The 21,532-nt window shown below is 36.3% G+C and overlaps 1 protein-coding gene across 1 annotated transcript in view; it reads right to left on the minus strand.

The window, feature by feature from the left end:
- The window catches only part of taf3 (TAF3 RNA polymerase II, TATA box binding protein (TBP)-associated facto), a 58,677-nt gene that overhangs the window by 14,837 nt on the left and 22,308 nt on the right, over positions 1-21,532 (minus strand). The window contains exon 3 of the mRNA XM_039668561.2: positions 1,051-2,765. Within this exon, the coding sequence (XP_039524495.1) occupies positions 1,051-2,765 (1,715 nt within the window). The remainder of the gene's footprint in view (positions 1-1,050; positions 2,766-21,532) is intronic.

The raw sequence follows: 21,532 nt of genomic DNA on the forward strand, positions 1-21,532 counted from the left end.
TGGCAGCAGGAGACAGAGAAAAAGATGGAGAGAAAAAGAAAGTGCGGGGGTCAGGGATTCAGGTAACGCAAGAAAAAGAGACAGAAAGCAGGAAAAAAATGGAATTCCGCAGCAGTCCAAATCAATTCAAGCTGCTCTGATGTGGTGTACATACATTATCACTGTCATTGGACAGTGAAAAGCGATTGAAGGATGAGTTTGATAAAGAAGAACCAACACACTCTTTCGTTCAAAGCTCTTTTGCAGACACACATACATATACACACTCGAAAATGGGATATGAATTGGGTAAACAGAGGCTTTGAGGTGTTTTATCCCTTGTTTGATTTGCACACAGATTGATAGTCTATTGTGTGTGTGTGCACAGGGGCTCCATGCAAGGAGCAGGATTCCAGGGACAAATCGACCGGAAAAGACGGAAATGTAAATGTAGCTTGGCGATCTACCTCTGATCTCAAAGGTACACACACAAGGAGACAGAAAAATACACACACAATGAGGCCAGCTAGTAAATCTATCTGTACGATTCCCATATGTGTTGCATTATTGATGTACCTTATAGTCATATTGAATTCATGACGAGATTTATGAATGGTGTATGCGGCCTTATGTATTTGGTGTTCAATGTTAATTACATCACAGTTGCGTATGAAAAGCTGAGAACACGACGCAAAGTTGTGTACACGTACCTCCGTGTTCTCGTTGAATATTTTTTCACTTTTTTCATCAAGATTTCATGTTGACTTCATGGTTTTCAGTAAAATGATTAGATTTTTTTACCAACAAAAAGAAGTATAGAGTGCTTTTTAAAAGTATTAAATGCTACTTCGCTTTAGCGCCGAAAAGTCAGATTCATTTTAAGTGAACCAATTAGTTTGGGTAGGTTTTTACTTACGTTATATCAACTGAGGCGTTTTGTAGTCTTATAATTAATAAATGTTGTAATGTAGCTAGCTATTTTGTTAAACGATTGTGTAACTTTTAGTACAAGTAGTTTAACTGTAAGAGGGCAGCTTTCCCAACACAGTATGAGACCAGCGGGCATCTTACCAGTAAACTTTGTTTCTCAAGTTTTGGCTTGTCTTTTTCCTTTTCCTTCGTCTTTTCTTTCTTCTCTTTGTCTTTCTTCTTCTCCTCTTTATCCCGCTCCTTCTCCCTTGCCCGTTCCTTCTCCCTTTCCTTTTCACGCTCCTTCTCTCGATCTTTCTCTTTCTCTTTTTTCTTCTTCTTCTCTTTCTTGTCCTTCTTCTTGTCTTTGTCTTTGCTCTTGGTATCCTTGGTGTTCAGGAACAATTTATCAGGGAGTATTGGGGGCAAAGGGGGCAACATTGATGGGATTCGTAAGCAGGACTGGGGGCTGAACAGTGGGCTGGTGGCGGCAACGGCAGCGGCGACGTCTTTGGTTACTTGAGATATCCTCTTCTCCTCCTTGCCTCGCTCCTTACCCTTGTCTCGTTTCTCTTTCTCTTTCTTACTTTTCTCTTTATCTTTCTTCTTGTCCTTGTGTTTGTCCTTTTCTTTCTTCCCGCCAATGCCGTCTCTCCGCTCTTCACCTCCAACTACGAGCGATAGCTCCGGCCAGGCGATCTTGTTCTCCTCCACCTGCCCTCGCTCCTTTTCCCGCTTCTTCTCCTTACTCTTGTCCTTGTTCTTTCCTTTCTCCTTGCCCTTCTCCTTGAGTCGCTCCTTGTCTTTCTTCTTCAACTTGGCCCTGATGTCCTTCTTGAGTTTTTTCTTCAGAAGAGTTGCGCTGATTGGGTCTTTCCGTTCCTGGGGTGGTTTGAGAGGTGGCGGCGGTGTAGGAGGCGAGTCAGGTGGGGACGACAGGTAAGCGGGCTCTGGAGGTGAAAGGCTTGGGGCCTGAATTGGCTTTTGACCCTGATTGGCCTTTCGAATGACCTCGTCTATAGAGTCATCCATCGTCCAGCGGTTGGGTGGGTTGAGATGTAGGGGAAGTGGCGGAAGCGGATGTTTTCCGGGGAGAACTTGTGGAGGTTTGACATAGCTAAGTGTAAGTGCAGGTTTGGGTGCAGGTTTTGGGGGGTTTGTCCCCTCACTGTCTGAGTCCGAGTCATAAGCAAATGGGTCTGATGTGCCATCTCCACCCGCACAAGCGCGAGCAATCACAGCAGCGATAGAGTTCTCAATATCCTCGTCTCCTGTATCAAGAGCTCTGAACTGGCCATCGCGAGAACTATCATCTCCGAGAGGTCCGGCCCAACCACGCCCAGCTGCACCCGAATGGGCAGGACTTGGCCGTGGGCTACGGGGGCTTTTGGGCCTACCGGGTGATCTCTTCCCAGCTTTCTGATTGGTCTTGGGTGGGGTCAACGCAAGCGCTCGACCCAATATACCAGTGGGTGCAGAGCAAACCCCTCTTTTGGGCGATTTGTTCTTCTGCCGAGCAGGAGAGGGCGAGGGCAGTTTGGGCTTGTGTCCGGGTGTAGGAGGTGCCACAGGAGGTCTGGGTAATTCGGGGGAGAGGGGAGGGGAGGGAGAATGGGGCATGTGTTGGGAGTTGAGGGAACTGAGGGGTTCCCGTGGTTCATAACTCCATTCAGGGCTAACGCCAGGTTTGGTGCTTAGGCGGGGTCTCTTAGCGGCGGGCAATAAACCCTCAGGTCTGGGACTCTGTCCGCCATGTCGACTAAGCCAGTTCTCATCATTCTCCTCTTCCTCACCATCCTCTTCCTCACCCAAGGAGACCTGCATGGCCTCGGCAGAGGTGCCCATATCTGGAGGAACCGGTTCCTCCTCTTCCTCATCTGCCAGAGAGAAATATATATAAAAATTATTAACAATACAATCAAAATCAAGAATCAAGAGCCGAGAAACAGGACCAAGAAATGATGTAAATCAGACTAAAAGCTCACATGGACCACAATCAACATAGCACAAAACACACACCTTATTTTAATTATTCAATAAGAACATTGTGGGAAAAAAATAAGACGAAAATGAGCAATATTAACTGAGAGGGAAAATTTCACAGTGGAATAGAGGGCGGATATCAGAGCAAAAGATCAAAATCATCCACACCTGATTACACAGCAGATCAACAGAGCGAACAAGATACACACACACACACAAAATCAGACCCACATCCAAGTGCGGAAGTTTTTTTTTAATGTCTCCAAGCACTCCAAACGCATATGCACATACACACACATGCACACTACACACTAGGGTGGTGTGATACCAGTTAACCAGTGGTAATCTGGCTACTGCAACTCTCTGCACCACAATGGATGACAGGAAGTGCAGGCAGAGCCCTCTGACACCCGCTATTATAAATAGTGTAATCTATATGGTAATATTGTTGTATTCTATAAGCGCAGAATGGGGATAAGATAACATTGTGACTTTAGGCTTTCTTCCGGCCGGTGGAATTGTAATAGTTATCAAAGGTTATTTGGGAATGACACGCCGGCTGCTCTCTGATTGGCTGTGGCCGGTTATTTATGATACGAATTATGATAAAGATGATGTCTCTTCTGCGTCGGTCGCCCTCCCTCTTCTCGGCCCTTTTGCACAATAAATTGCTATCGTTAATCACGAGAAGGCTTTGTGCCGGCGTGATTACCGCGCCAGCGCCGTAATAAGAATTTTTATTTAAAGGAAGAATATGGATTTGTCATCACCTCCTCAGCGTGAAGTAAAGTGACAGTATTTCACAACGCTGACATTTAATTTGTATGGGAAAAAAAAGGAAAAGCAGCATGGGTGATATTTGCATTTTATGGCTCTATCCTCCGTTTCTTTTCTTCTTGGAATAGCAGTACTCTCTCTTTTCTCTCATACAATTGGACGTTTCTATGAACAAGGTGCAAAATAGGGTCTGAAACTCTTAAAAATTAAGTCATTTTTCTTTGACTAAATGGCAGGTGAAAATTGGTGCTTAACCTTCAGAAAATGTTGGTTGTCCACCTCATGAGGTCAAACTAAATATAAGAGCCATTTTATTTTACATTCATTTCATATGAGTTGAAAAATGTTTAAACTAAACAGTGACATTTCATGAAGTTTGATTTCAGCTCATTACTCACTTTTTTTCAATAAATGTTCAATAACTAACAAGGTTTAGCTTGACAAATGATGATTTGAGTGAAAATTATATATATATGTGTCTACTTGCCATTCCATAGAAAGTTCCTATTGTCATTTTCTGGTGTCACAACGTTATGACGTAAATTTTTTGAAACTCGACTAATTTTGAAGGGTGAATACAGTAACTGGATGTGTTTTCAACGACCTACTTTTAATTGTTTGCCGATAATAAGTTAAACAATAGTTTATCTAATATATCTAGTACACATGCATTTGTGCCTGTAAAGCTTCAAATAAGCAAATTACATCATTACACCATTACATACGAAAATCCGCGTGTTTGAAACCAGTGCTCATGATAGGGATTGAAATGAGAGATATCCGAAAACGTGTGTGATAATTTTCAGACGTCAGGCCTCTACTCGTTCGTCCAGCAGAGAAACGGCTCCGTTTTCACTTGCAACCAGTTTCTCTTTCATCTGATATCAAAAATCAGCCCCCCCCCCCTTCCCATTTCATTTGGCACTGCCAAAGAAAAGCACGGATTTGTACACTTGCGCACATAAACACACGGCGCTTAATTGATTGTGTCACTTACAAATGCGAATAAGACTAAAGACAGGGAGTGATAACGCGAGAAAGCCACTGCGCCAAAAATGGTACATGGGAATGAAAACAAGCTTACACACACATTGTGAAGTAATTAAAATGGATAGATAAGAAAGAGAGCGAATGAGAAGAGAGAGAGAGCTGTCAATTTACTGAGTCCAACGCCTGATGCAACTAACCAGCTTTCTCATACTGATACACACAAATAGTTAGGTATGGTAATGGAGGGGGGGACGGCTCATATCACTTTCATTAAAATCTCCCCCACCCCTCCCCTCTGTGGTACTTTAAAAAGAAAAAGTTGGATTAAGGCCTACTGCAATTAAAGGCAACTCATTTATTGGGGGCTCCAATCAATGCAGAGCGCGAGAAGCGGGCTAAACGAGACGAGATAAGATGCGTTTAATGTTCCAATTCCACACAGCCTCTGTGCGGGACGATTACTAACATCTGAGAGCGTTCTGTGTGCATGGGCAAAAATAAAATACAAATATTCTACCTGTAGAAAGGTTTAATAGAGGAATCATCTACGTACACCGCACAAAGGTTCCTAAAACACCTTCATTTAACCCTTGTGCTGCATTAGATTTTTAACACCGTTGAGTGCATTAAGGACCAAAAATGGCCACATATTAAACATTGCCTAAAATATTATATATTATTATTATTTTCCACTTTTACCAAGTTAAATCTTTTAACCAGCATCAGTCCTCATCATAACTACTAAAAATGTATTCAATTTCAGGATTTTAACCCTTTAATTACCAGTTTTGTTTGCGAAACCATCGATTTGTATAAGAGGAAAAAACACAAAAATTCAATTATTTTCAATAAACTAAATGCAATGAGAAAACTTTAGATTTGGATTATCACAGTCCCACTTTGCAAAAAATACCACTTAGCGCATTAGAGACCAAAAATGGCCACCTATTAAACATTGCCTATTGCCTAAAATAAGGTGCATTTCCACCCATAGGGAATAAATATGTAGGTACGTCATCTGGTGGAATACACTATATAATGCAAATATAATGCTTTTGCTTCAAAATGAAAGGATGTTTGTGCAAAAATCATGTTTCATGTATTACTGACAGCCTCAGATTTAAACAACGTTTTAATGGGTTTCAATGGGCCATTTTTGGTCTTAATGGTGCTGAGTGTTACTATTTGATCTACATACATATTTTGCAAAATGGGATCACATTTTTTACATGTATCCAAAAAGTCACAATTTTGCCAAATTTCATACCATTTGCATTAAAACAGCCAAAATGGTCAAAGAAATTAAACTGCAAAAGACCAAAAATGTCCCTAATGCAGCATAAGGGTTAAACTCGCAAGTTATAATATTATAAACAACAAAAAAATGTATTCATAAATTCTAATCATGCACAAAGTTTCAACTGATAACTGATATCTACTGTACAATATATTGCTTTGATGAAATTGATGAAGCCTTGAAATTACAGATTGGAGTATAGCGTGAAGGTTCTTTAAATGAATAAAGTAATAAAAGACAAAACAGTATTGATTTATAATATCAGCCATCATATTTCTGTATTGATGCATCCCTTAATTAACCTTAAGACGAGCGATTTAATACAGGGAAAACCTGCTTGGTGTGAAATAAATGGAAAGAGAAGTAGAGTTTGCCATGACTTTGACCTTGTCTGCAGTATCTATCTTAAACACACACAAATGTACCGCCGGCCTTCTGTCCTGCAGCGTCTCCTTGCTCTCACGACCTTCACGTCCAGCGGGGGAAACTTCTTGCACGCTTCCGGCTGTAAGTTATTCAAGAATAAGCTTTGAATAATTGTCCCGCAATATGAGTCTCTCTGATTAATTGCCTGAGATAAGAGCGGCTTCTCTCTCGTTCTGTGGCTCCCGCGCTCACTGCAGGGCCCTGCCTAGTACCCTAATCACAACACACACCGTTTATCTGTGAGTGTGGAGATCCAGCTTTGCTTGGGTTAACATGCAAGACTAGGTTTAACATAGACTTGAGCAAAATATAAAGGGAACTTCAATAGTTGCACGTATCAAAGTGTACATGAATCTGCTGTAGGAGAGATCAATTTTATATTTAGGCAGCCATAGCTATTACCTACATATTACACAGATATATACACACACACACACACACACACGACATATATATATATATATATATATATATAAATGTTTGCATTTATGTGTGTGTGTCTGTGTGTATGTGTTTGATTGTGTCTATATATATATATATATATTAGGGCTGTCAAACGATTAATCGCGATTAATCGCATCCAAATTAAAAGTTTGTGTTTACATAATATATGTGGGTGCACTGTGTATAATTATTTTGTGTGTATATATATATATATATATATATATATATATATATACACACACACACATGCATGTATATTTAAGAAAAAAAATATTATTTATATATAAAATATTGATATTTATATATAATATAATAATATATTATATAAATTATAATAATATATATTATTATAACATATAAATTATATATAAATATAATTCTGTGAATTTTAAACTTCACAAATGGAGGTGCTTATTTAAAAAATTATATACAAAAACTTAAATATGTGATTATTCATGATAATTGAATATATGAATAATGTAAAACTAACAGACATAATAATTCTGAACCAATTTCTGATTTTTCTTTTTTTCTAAAATAGCTGATATATGCATACGTGACCTCGTATCAATTTAATCATTATTAATTATTAATAATTTTAGTTCTACAATAATGGAAAGTTGTGTTACTGTTTGGCAATTGCAACAAAAAAAAAATGTTTGTTTGTGTAAATCTAGCCACAAAATACATAAGCTATGATATAAATATCGCAAATCTTCTACCAGAAGACATTTCTATCGTTATACAGTCACTCCGTCTAGCTATAATCTACTGTTGTTGTAACTACAAATAAAAGTTTAAATTCAAAGTGAAAACTAACTTTAAAGGCATAAAACAGGAAATGCACACATCCATACAATGATAAAGGCAGCAAAAATGTATTTACACATCAAAATTCTTCCTTGATGCTGGTTTGCCTAAAAACATAAAGGAAAAAAAAAAGAAAAAAAAAAACATACAAAACAGGTGTGCAGAAAGACACGGAAACACGAAAGTTTACTGATAAACACACAGGTTCTTTGTGGCAGCAAAATGTAACTATCTTCAATGCGAAACCCACATTCTCTTTCTTTTCATGGACGCACAAGCGTGTTGAGGTAAAATGGTAAAGCGAAAAGAGTAAGACAGTGGTGAACACTTAACACACGGCTAATAGCAAATCTTCTTTCTCCAGTAATTTAGCACCATGCCTACAGGGCTCAGAGCCTTTGAAGTGGCAGGAAATGTCAAATCAATTATTGCTTTTCCTATAAGAAAAGAACGTTTTATTGGGCTTTCATGCCAATAGTGTACATTGTGTGCTTTGAAATTGGGGAGAAAAAAAAAGGTTCATTTGGAATTAATTTACACACTTGGACAGGAGTCCATCAACGCTTTATTAAAGTGAAGTGGTTGATTTGTGCATTTCTTTTCTCTGACTGCACTCGTCTCCATACCATTTTCATATAAGTCTTATTTGATTTTGACACAAAAACTCTTTCAATCAATGGTAAATACACAGTAATGATATATTGCGCATGGGTGGACAAAAAATAGGGTATCGAATACTTTTTTTTGGCAATAAAGTTCCTAAAGACCGCAGCGAAGCTAGGATAGTGTTGCACCCATTTAGGTGTTTAATTTAATTTATGCAAATGAGTTCTTTTAAACTTTCTGCTTTATTGTATCAATACTTGAAATCACTAATTCAGTGATTTGTTGTTACATTGTTGTCATCTAACGCTCACTTAAAGTTACTTAAAGGGATAGTTCACTCAAAAAGGAAAATTACGTCATCATTTATTCACCCTCATGTTGTTCCAAACCGATGACTATTTACATTTTTGGGTGAACTACCCTTTTAAAGCACTAGTAATTTAATACAATAACCCTGTTAAATCTCTAAATGAATATGAAATGATGATTTATTTATTTATTAGACAAAATAGCATAGAATTGTATTACAAGTCATTTATTGGTTATCAGCTATAACTTGAAAATAAATCGGTATGGGGCAGAATTGTATTATTGGTGCATCCCAAATAAATGTTATTTATTGCTATGCAGGGCACATAATTTATATATATATATATACACACACACACATATATATATATGTTTTTTTCTGTTTTGTTTTTTATGTGCCCTGCTTTAATTGTGCATAGCAATAACTCACATTTACTTGCACTGTAAAAAAATATTTTCAAGATTTGTTATCACAGCATATTTTCTTTTGTCAAATCAACTTTATTATAATCTATTTAGTTGAGATAACTTATTATTTTGAGTTTCTGATGATTAAATGAATCTCCTTCATTGTATTAACTCACTTTTTCCAGTTCAATCAACTTAAAACTTAAAAAAAGGCAACCCAGGTTACTTACTTTTTTAAGTTAAACCAACAATATTTTTTTACAGTGTGGTAATAACAACATTTTTTTTCTTTTGTCACATCAACTTAAATATTTTATTTAGTTCAGATAACATATAATTTTGAGTTTCTGGTGATTACATCAATCTCCTTCATTGTATTAACTCACTTTTTCCAGTTCAATCAACTTAAAATTTTAAGGCAACCAGGTTACTTACTTTTTTAAGTTAAACCATCAAGATTTTTTTACAGTGAAAAAATCATACATATACATATATATATATATATATATATACATATATACATATATATATATATATATATATATACATATATATATATATATATATATATATATATACATATATATATATATATATATATATATATATATACATATATACATATATATATATATATATATATACATATATATATATATATATATATATATATACATATATATATATATATATATGTATATATACATATATATATATATATATATATATATATTAGGGCTGTGAAACGATTAATCGCGATTAATCGCATCCAAAATAAAATTTTACATAATATATGCGTGTATAGGTTGTATAATTATTTCGTATATATAAATACACACACATGCATGTATATATTTATGAAATGTTTTCATGTATAAACATTATATATATTTATAAAAAAAAATTATATTTATACATAAATAATTTATTCATAAATATAAATATTTGATATATTAATAACAGATTTTTTCTTAAATATATATATGCATGTGTGTATTTACATATACAAAATAAATGTACACACTACACACACACATATATTATGTAAACACAAACATTTATATATATATATATATATATATATACACAGTATATATATATATATATATATATATATATATGTATATATTTACATATATATATATATATATATATATGTATATATATACATATATTTGTACAGAAAAACAAAGTGGATGCCCTGAATATTTTTATACCACCCTTATTTGAAAAAAATATTGGAGTACATTTTTAAAAATACTATTTCAGGTTTACTACTTCTAATATCATCATTAATTCAAAATGTTGATTGACATTTCTGTATGTGAATCCTAAAAAAAAAAAAAAAAAAAAAAAATCAGTGTAGACTTTAATTCTTGCTTTAAATATTTTGAGTTTGGATCCAAAGACGGTCATCAACAAATGATTTGACAGAGGATGAATATTAGTTAACACCCTTCCTAACACTGGAGTGTTATTTTGGAATATAGGACTGCTGGGAAATCAAACAACAGCCACCTCTCGCTTTATTGTGGCGTGAGGTCTTTTGTCCGTCGTTGTGACTCGCTGTCTTTCACTGAAGGTCTTTCTTTCGTTCTTTCTTTCAGGAGAGCGCTGGAGACAGACAGACTGGTGCGCCCACATGTTCTCACTGCCATACACGGAACTTCAGTTGAGCAACGCTCCCCTCCCCTCCCCTCGGCCGACACACAGATCAGGGGCCCTGATCGCCTTTTCCGATTAGAAAACCGCAGAATTTCGCCGTTGCCCAAAACAAAGTGTTTTTAAGGCTTCTGTTTTCTCTAGCCCTGGCGCCACCAGGAGTACAGTAAACAATAAACACTGACGGATGAAGCCACACATCGCTCGGAAGCGAGCACGTACGCACACACCACACGCATAGGTGTGCAGGTTTAACGTGTGAGGGAGGGGTGACTAATTTGAGTCGTATTGAGAGGTATTGTGTCAGTACTTCCCATAACCCTGTCATCACCCCACAGTGGCTGCACGACGCCGGGTCACCTGCCTTGAACTCATCGGCGTGCAGAAAACTCGCAAAACAAACCAACAGTCCTCGCCGGATGCCATTATTCTATTAAACGCCAAGCGCTGTTCGGCTAACGACAACAAAAAGAGCTTGATATTTTGGCCTCGTTAAATAAACAGGTCTCAAAGTTGCCGTTATCCATACATCAGAACAAGTTCGCTGGCAAGCGAACGGCGCTGAGGGGAAGAAGAAAAAACAGTCAGCGGTGGACTTATGGCAAATTGACTTTTACTTCAAAGTCCTCGACAATTATGTCTTTCAGCAATTAGAGCGCTTGAAAAAAACGGAACCCACTTGAGCCTTGCCAGTGAACCGGTGGAGGAATGCCCCCGAGCCAGCTCGCGGAGGGGTGGAGGGGGGTGTTTTGGGTATTGTCCTGGGAGTCTGAGCAACTCAGACGCCTTGGCAAGAACGCACATCTGAAACCAGCACTCCACACACACCCATGCAAAGCATGTCAGAGAAGGGTCAAAAGCAGGCTTAAAAAGTACTTTCCACACACACAAACTTGTGCGGCACACACAAATAAATGTTTTTATACACAAGAAAACTATTAGGCGGTCAAACCGGGGGTATGAATTTACCTAAAAATGGCATCTTGGTGCATTTGAATTGTTTCCAGGTTTAATACCGTTGGAAACGGGAGATGGGGTCTCTGTTCATCAGCGATGCTAGGAAAGCTTTTTGCTCCTGTGTTCGGTTTTAATGCTAATAACACGCTGCTATCTGAAGCAATTAGACTGCGTCCGATCCCTATCGGGGTCTGTGTGTTCCCAGCGCATCTAAAGAAAATGTTTGCGTTTGAAAAAGTCCATCACGTAAACAGATAAGGAGAGTTGCAGTGCGGCGTCTAGCTGAGTTGACTTTGTTCCCGTGCAGATCAGTAACGGCGACCTGCTGCTGGTTCTGATGAACTCTCGCTACCGCAGAACTGATATATGCGTATACATACTCGCCACTGCCGCGGAGAGATATCTCCACTACGCACGTTTTGGAATTTGCATTCACTATAATGCATGTTTTGGAATCTACATGATGTAAAATGTACTTACTTTTGAGATTCAAAAAATCGTGAATAGTTTTTCTAGAAGATATCACTGATTTGAGAAGCATTTTTAAATGAACAATAATTACACATAGTGGGTGTATCCTCAGTTTAATCAAATTATACATGCAAATTTAGACGTTAATCTTCATAAATTGTGAATGAAATGAATATTAAAAAACTTAAAAGAAAAACTACAGTGGTCAACATTTGAAGTCAAAACCATTTCATCAAAGTTTTACGAATTTTGAACCATGTCATGTTCATTTTGATCCACTTCAAATTTTGGCTGCCGTGATTCTATAGCATCTATAGAAACAAAATTGTTGATTAGGATAAAAATCTAATTTTTTAGACTCCTTGCAATAAAGTTACATCATACTATTATTTCAATTTAAACGTTATTCATACAGGCAAATTTTGCACAAGTTTCCTCATAAACAACTGAAATTCTTTGAGAATGTCAATGCTAATCTGTCGAACATCAAAAATGTTCTACAATAGTTATCTTATATGTATCTGGGTGTAATGTGGAAAGAATCCAGATACACTACATTTCCAACATAGAGAGACGGAGCCATCATGCAAAGCACATTCAGACGGCACGGCGCGGTCAACCAAAAGCACACTTTCTGTGAGGTGGTAAAACTGTTACGGTGCCGTTTCAAATCTATACTATCATTTAAATCATGCCCACTTACAGATGTTTAGTTTGGCAGGAAATAAGCCATGCAATCTAAGATAAGGTCATCAAAACATAGGCAAAAAATTGATATAGTTTACTTTTTATAATATCTTATGTTTTAACCGCTCAAAATGAATGCTAATTTTGTAAAAAAAAATCTATTTATTCTACTTCGCAATATATTGGAGGCTAAAAAAAACATGACCAACTAAATAAATATACATTTCTTTTTTTAGTTATTGTTTTAATTTGTTAATATTTTGATATATATACACTGTAAAAATGAATACGCTATAACAGATTACAAGCAATATTATTAATTAAATTTAACAAATTAGAACTGATAATTAATCTAAGTTAACCATTTAAAATTAGTCAGATTTACACAAAAATATCTGAATAACAGATAGACGTCAAAGATGAACGAAGAACTCTGTATTTTATGTTGCCAACATTGAAGACACCTGATGTTAACAAGCCGAATCGCTGTAGGAGAAAAACGTAATTTGTAAGTCACCATTATGGTGATCAGTGTTTGTTTTAGTTAATAAGTCAATCACATTAAGTTTTGTTTGGCTGCTGTACCTGAGTTATGACAGTCAGATGGACAAATAGAAAAGGTTATCTGATGGTGTTGGCTATGTTTTAACATCATTTTTTCACAATAGCCACGTTTCCACTGCAGGAACTTTCCCCAGGAACTAGGAACTTTAGGGTGGTACTCTGTGTGTTTACACTAGAGCCCAACCGATAAAGGATTTTGAAGGCCGATACCGATACATATATATATTTTTTTTTTTAAATCCGATATTCCGATATATCGGCCGTTTTTTGTTTTTTATTAAATATTGTTGGATTTCACTCACGTGTAAAAGAAAAGCTAACTTTTATGCACAAGATACGTTTGATACTTTTTCTCTATGTCTAAATGTTCACTCCTCGCAAGTATAACTTACATTTTACAATGCCGGGACTGTTACTAGAGATATGCTAGTTATAAATATGGTAATCATTACTTTATTTAGGCAGAAAAAGTTCATTGTTGCTTCCAAGCTTAACGTTAGCGGTCGTCCACTGATGATAGTGGCATTAGCTAGCTTTGAGGTTAGCTAGTCTATGATGAGCCATAATTTAGCAATCGATAACATCATAATGCAAATTGTAAAACATACATTTTCAATATAACAGGCCAAGGAGAGATGATTGAAGCGTGTTTCGTCCATTTTTATTTTATTTTTGAAATATTCATTTATCGGCCATTATAACTGCCGATACCGATATTATGGAAAATGCCTAATATCGGCCGATAATATCGGTCTGGCTCTAGTTTACACCGCAGGAACCAGGGTCTAAATGAAGGAGAGATGATTGAAGCATGTTTCATCCATTTTTATTTTATTATTTAAATATTAATTTATCGGCCACTATAACTGCCGATACCGATATTATGGAAAATGCCTAATATCGGCCGATAATAACGGTCTGGCTCTAGTTTACACCGCAGGAACCAGGGTCTAAATGAAGTTCCGGGTAAAAACCACGGAAAAATCACTGGGGCTAAAAAAGTTCCTATGAAAAAAGTTCCTGGGACAAATAGTTCCTGGTAATTGCGGTGGAAACGCGGCTAATCATTTACTGGTTAACTTGTAAGAAATTAATTTGATTAATTATTACTCAATTCTAATATTATTATTAATTAATAATATTGCTTGTAATCTGTTGCAACAATTTTCATTTTTACAGTATAGTATGATCAAAGAACTTAAGAACTTTTATAAGCATGTTTTTGAGTAAAATTATATCATTCTTTAAATGACATCTGACAAACTTTTCAGGTTTGAACACCCAGAAGTCAACACAATCTTTGCACTGACTGTATATATCATGTAAACATTAATATTATATCTGGATTATAAAACATTCATACTCTCAAGTTGTTGCTAAGACAAGGGTATTTATAAGTGCGATTCAAAATGAACATTCCTGTGGCCAGGTCGTGACCTTTTTGTGAGTGTCTCTCAGGTCACAGGGTCGGGTCAATCGGAGGGGAATGTTATCCAAAGCGCTTTATTTATTTATTTAATCTTTCATCCGACTCCACTCCTTTACCGCTGCCCGGGATTATCCGAAAAACACGAAGGGAGAGACGGAGGAACGGGGAGAGGAGACCGCTGCTTCAAATTAGCCAGAATAAATAACCGCCACTTCAAGTCAATAAACACTGTACATTACTTTTTTTATGGAAGCAGTCAAATAAACTTTTTGAAAAGTTTCTGGTAGGTAAACAAAGGAGCTAAAAAGAGACCGGGGCGATTTTACGATTTTGCTCGGAACATCCAACAGGTGATTGACGTCCAAACACGCAATTGCAGACGTGCGGTTTCTCAAGTAAGGAACAAAAACACAACACAGAGTATCTTCTTAGAGACGGACCGTGAAATTTGAACATGAGGAAGGATGTCACACAATTTAACCTCCATTTTCCCACCACATTCAGATGCACAACTATGTCGGACTAGCTTTGAGTACAAAGCAAAAGGGGAAAATGTTTCCGGTTCAGGATGAGTTTGCATAGACAGTTGATGTCTACCTGAGTTGACCGCCTCTCAGACTATGAACTTCTCACCCTTCGGTGAACTACAAGGAAAAGAAGAAACAGCAGAGAGAAGGAAAGAAAGACCGAGGGGGTCGACCGCCCAGTGGAAGGGACCCGCATGAGGGTTGCGGGACCAAAGTTTTGAACATTATTCTGTTTCCTAAATGGCCAGTGCAACACAACAATACGCCTCATTTAGACTAAATGGATGCATTCAATGCATGTGCAGTCAAATTTATGCATGTGTGTGTGGCATATTTATATATTTGAATTCATTAATAACGGGTGAAATGCCACACAAAGTTCATGCATGTGCATTAGTAGTGTGTTGGTATGTTGTGTGACGCGTTGGTGTGCGTGTACAAGTGTGTGTGTGTACTGAAGAGAGCCCAAACAGCTCGGCGCCAGCAGTCTGCCCTTCCCGTAACGGCTGAACGACGGCAGAAGACTGAGAGAGAGAGAGAGAGAGAGAGATTTGCATCTCTTTGTGATAGAGAGGGCCAGGATTCCTCACGCCCGTACGAAAAAAATACAAATAAAAAAAAAAGGGGAGAAATTCGACAGAATGGCACCAGGACAAATTCCACTTGGTGCCGGCGTGTATCAGTCGACACACACAGGTGAATTACGGACACACCAAATCACACACAACAGCGACAACTGAACACACACCTTTACGTCCTCGTTCAGGTGAATTTTCTCAAATGCAACTTGAAGCCTCATTTAACTAAGCGAGAGATGTTAAAAATGGGAGTTCAACTCTTATAGGCCTATTTCAAAGAAAATTGCCCAAGGCTATATATCAAAATTAATCAAAATGGGCAAGTCCCAAATTATTATAAATTCACTCTGTATTCATATTAGTTTGATGTGGTTTTGGTCAAATATATAACATTTTTATACTATTTTTTAATAGTTTAAGTATCAAGCTAAATTCTCGAATACATGTGGGTCAAATGATCTGATATTTAAGGAAACTTATTGACCTCGACACAGAGTTTTTTTTTCTTATTAGGTGTCATTTAAACTTAAACTTTCTCTACATAAAAATAAAACACTAGAAGAAGAAAGCAAGAGGGTGTCTTATTTTCCACAAACACAACAGGAAACCTATTCAAATGTGCCTTGGTCTCATCTTGGCGTATTAAGATTACTTTAATTTTTCCAATTTGTTTTTATTTTTTAAAACTGCAGAAACTGCTGGCCAGGCGGTAAAATAAAGCTTCTCATTCTCAATACGGGAGGAATATAATCCTAAACTAGCCTACCACTTGAGACACACGCAACTCAATCTAAAAACCCCCAATATATTAAAAGTGCATTTAAGATGAGGGGATGACTTAAAAAAGACTGTGTGCTTACTCCTACAAAAATACGTTTGTGCTGCCGTCTGCAATTGTGCGGTCCAAATATTTTACCACAGAAATCACTTGCTCTGTTCCAGTTCACTTCAAATGTCAAATCAGCCTTCTGAACTTTATTTTTGGGAGCAGAACAGTGACACTTTGAGAAAAAACACGCAAAAATATACTCTATGAAATGAAGATGATTTTGTGGTGGCCTGGTGAGAACAACTAAAAGCATGGGTCTCTGTGGTTTTCCAGAAACCAATTAGTTTGACTAGTTCATATGTTGTTTTTTTACAATGAATATTTGTTGTGATATTGTTTATAGCACGTTTTAAAGTAATCTTACTATATGTTGAGAAATATATAGTTATTCGTCAAAACGGACATTTTTTCCAAGCCTATTTACATAAATAATTTGCTATAAAAAAATAAGACTAGTAGATAAAGCAAATAAAATTACACTCTTAGAAGAAATGGTCTTATTTAAAAAACCAAAAATGGTTCTATCCCCCGCCGCTTCATATATGGAACTTCAAAATGGTTCTATATAGAACCATTTTTTTTGGTAAAAGGTTCTATTGGCCCAGTATGGAACCCCAGGGTTCTATATAGAACCCAGAGTGTATAGAACCTTTCAGGGTCTTCCAAATACATAGCACTGATAGAACCTTTTAAGGTTCTATATAGAACCTTTTCTTCTAAGAGTGTATGCTTAGGATAGAGGAATGTAACAATCCAGTCTTGAACATGTGCTCCAAAAACTTGTTTTATTACTCTTACAAAGTAAGTACAAAAGGCAAAAAATAAGCACAAAGAGCTCTAGTATGTGTTGTGCACCCAACACTAGGGTCGACTGTAAAACTCATTTTCATATTTCTGTGCGACAGCAGACATGTGGAGGGAGCCACTCCAAGTCAAACAGGAGAGACGGCTGTTTAGACTGCATTAATTCCCTTGACGAGCTTCCAAACCGGCCCACTTAAGGTTATTAAGGTCTATAAATACCGTGTTACCCTCGTTAAGATACATAATTGCTTAATTTACATTTCGCTTCCTCCCTGAGAAAATCGGAAGTCATTACAAGACTCCCAAAAAACACCCATCCCCGTGATTAAACCGTCGCCGGAGCTGACCAATCAGCTGCTGAGTTCAGGACGACCACAGGAAACTCCCAAGGAGAAAGATGGGAACTCGAGGAAGGACGACGCACTGCTTGTGCGTGTGTTGAGATAAGAAACGAGCACAGGGATGAAAAGCCTGAAAATGTACTTTTGCTCAATGATGTTTTATTTGTGAGTAAAGCGGTATATAAAGTGCCTCAATACAGTAAGTGAAGTGCATATCAAATATGAAAATGAATAAGTGTGCACTTTTATCTTACATAAATTTAGGGTTTCAGTGTGTAGAAATTAATAACAAAACAGATAGTTATCTAGAACGATTTAGATAGTAAACAGATAGATAGATAGATATAGATAGATAGATAGATAGATAGATAGATAGATAGATAGATAGATAGATAGATAGATAGATAGATAGATAGATAGATAGATAGATAGATAGATAGATAGATAGATAGATAGATAGATAGATTTTAAATTATATCATATTAAATGTCTTATTTGTGTAATTTGTTTTATAATAAAATACATTTTAGCAACCCACCTGTTGAGGATATCGGAGGACAAACTCAACTGGACAAATTATTTGTAGAAATGTATTTATTTAAATCCAAAAATACACATTTTTCTTCAGTTTCAGTAGTATATGGTACGTCCTCGTTTAGATATTTAATTCAGAAAACGTGTGTGTGTGTGTAATGCTACACCTAAATAGAGTTTGATGGTCAGAACTGGCTTTAATTCTTTAACTGATTCAAATTAACCAACACATACACATAGATCTCCACAAACACACACACCGATAATTTGATTACAGCCCAACACTTTCTACATGCCATTCAGGACATAGTACAATATACAGAGAGAAGTGCATGAACAATCCAGTGTGTGTGTGTGTGTGTGTGTGTAGGGATTTGCACTCCTCAACCCGCTCAGGAAATCCCTTAAATTATGTTATTAGATAAAAGCTGCAACACAGGTCAACGCAGGGCCAGACTGTGTCTGGGAACTTTGTGTCCATGTTTGTGTGTCTATGCAAGTGTTTTCCTCAGAGAGAGACATCACAGTTACGTCATCTAGTCGAAAGTTGATGATCAATGTAACAAGTGGAGATTTCAGTGAAAATCATCTTATAACACTGAAATGAAATATTTGCCAAAGACAGTGATCATTCGAATCCCTTTTCTCTCAACACTCATAACATGGATCCATGTGCGTTGCTGCAGGTGGTGTATTTGTGTGTATGTCAGTGGTAAAACAGAATTAGGGGCTTGGTTATGTGGAGCCAACAGAAGATAAGAAGCCTAAGATGATGAAATATAAAGCAACACATGGCCTAGACGACCTCACTCTGATCAGTGATAAAACACACACTAACACACACACATGCTCTCAAGTGCTTGTGTGATTCATGATAACAGCAGCACAACACGCACAGGGCCAAACACTTTATCAACAACAGAATTACAGCTTGATATAACATCTGATACAGAAGAACTATACTCCTGATACTGCAGAGTGTAACAGAGAAAACACTGAAAGAAAGAAAGAAAGAAAGAAAGAAAGAAAGAAAGAAAGAAAGAAAGAAAGAAAGAAAGAAAGAAAGAAAGAAGCAGACAAAAAATAGCAAGCAAAACGATAAATGAGCAAGCAAACAAACAAACTAAAGCAAGCAGACAAAAATTAAACAAGATATATAAAGGGAAAGAAACAAAAGCATGTGGGGACAAAAAAATAACAAACAAACCCTGACCAAACAAATGAGTGAATAAACAAACAACGAACGAAAACAAGCAGGTATGAACAAAAGAAAAAGAACACAAAAAAGCTGTTTGAAAGAAATACAGCACCACTGTGCAGCTTTTTTGTGTTATTACAAGATAAATATTTATTCAAAAGTCATATGGCATATTGTTGTTATGATCCTTATTATGGATATCATCAATGGCATGCAGTTATTATCTTGGAATAAACTACAGTTAGGTCGTTTTTTGCATTTTTACTTTTTTACAATTTTTTACAAATTGGGTAAAAAAAAAATGTTGTCAGAAATTTAAATCACAGCTTCAATATGCACTTGAAGTAAAGCAAACAAAAAAACAAAGGCAAGCAGAGAAGAGCAAAACAAGAAATAAAAGGAAAGAAAAAAAGCATGTGTATAATAAACAATGATCAAACAAATGAGTGTAAACAATCAAATAAACGAATGCAAACAGGTAAGAACAAACAATACCAAATAAAAACACTAAAACGCTGTTTGAAATGAAATACTATGGAAGCTTGTTTCCGCCACAGAATGAAAAATAAAAAAGGTAATTGCGACTTTTTTCTCACAATTGCGAGTTTACATCTCACAATTCTGACTTTATTTCTCAGAATTGTGAGATATGAAGTAAGAATTGTGAGATATAAAGTCAGAATTGCGAGATATAAAGTCAGAATTGTGTGTTATAAAAGTCAGAATTGCGAGATATAGTCAGAATTGTGTTTTAAAGTCAGAATTGCGAGATAAAAAGTCAGAATTGTATGTCATAAAGTCAGAATTGTGAGATATGAAGTAAGAATTGTGAGATATAAAGTCAGAATTGCGAGATATAAAGTCAGAATTGTGTGTTATAAAAGTCAGAATTGCGAGATATAGTCAGAATTGAGTGATATAAAGTCAGAATTGTGTGTTATAAAAGTCAGAATTGCGAGATATAGTCAGAATTATGTTTTAAAGTCAGAATTGCGAGATAAAAAGTCAGAATTGTATGTCATAAAGTCAGAATTGCGAGATATTAAGTCAGAATTACGTGTTATAAAGTCGTAATTGCGAGATATAAAGTCAGAATTGCGAGATATAAAGTCAGAATTGCGAGATATAAAGTCAGAATTGCGTGTTTTAAAGTCGTAATTGCATGTTATAAAGTCAGAATTGCGAGATATTAAGTCAGAATTGCGTGTTAAAAAGTCAGAATTGCGAGATATAAAGTCAGAAATGCAAGATATAAAGTCAGAATTGTGAGATAAAACTATTCTGAGGGGGAAAAAAGTTGGTATTTTTTCCCCTTAGAATTGGCCTGATAACTCGCAATTGCGAATTTATATCTCACAATTCTGAGAAAAGATGTCAGAATTTCGATATATATAAACTCCCAATTGTGTGTTATAAAGTCAGAATTGCTCGAAGTAAACTCGCAAAATTGTGAGATAAAAAGTCGCAATTCTTTATATAACGCAATTCTGACTTTATAACACGCAATTGCGACTTTATTTCTCACAATTCTGACTTCATATCTCACAAATGTGAGATAAAAAGTCGCATTTATTTATTTATTTATTTTATTCAGTGGCGGAAACAAGCATAAAATACTGCTGCCTATACTCTTATTTTTTTTGAAGCAGTATGCATTATTACACGAGAAATGTTTATTAGTAAAAGTAGTATGCTGTCATGACCTCATCATGGATATTATCAAACAGCATCCAGTTATTATCTTGGAATTAACAACAGGGCCGATTTAGCTTTTTTCATTTAAATAGGGTAAAGAAAAAATTTACCCTATTTAAACCAAAGGAGGGTCAAGCACAGTGCATTATGGGATAGGCAAGTATGCAATTTGTTTTCTCCATGCAAGGCTTACCTGCATTAAAAAAAGTCAACTTTTTCATGGTAGAATGCAAGAGTCACTAAGTTTGCCATGCCACATAAAACATGACCTCTAAATCCCTAAACACACCGGTTGACGCTAACGCAAACACTAACTCT

This window comes from Pimephales promelas, chromosome 24 (genome assembly GCF_988280905.1).
Source record: "Pimephales promelas chromosome 24, fPimPro1.hap1.1, whole genome shotgun sequence".
NCBI classification, from domain to species: domain Eukaryota; kingdom Metazoa; phylum Chordata; class Actinopteri; order Cypriniformes; family Leuciscidae; genus Pimephales; species Pimephales promelas.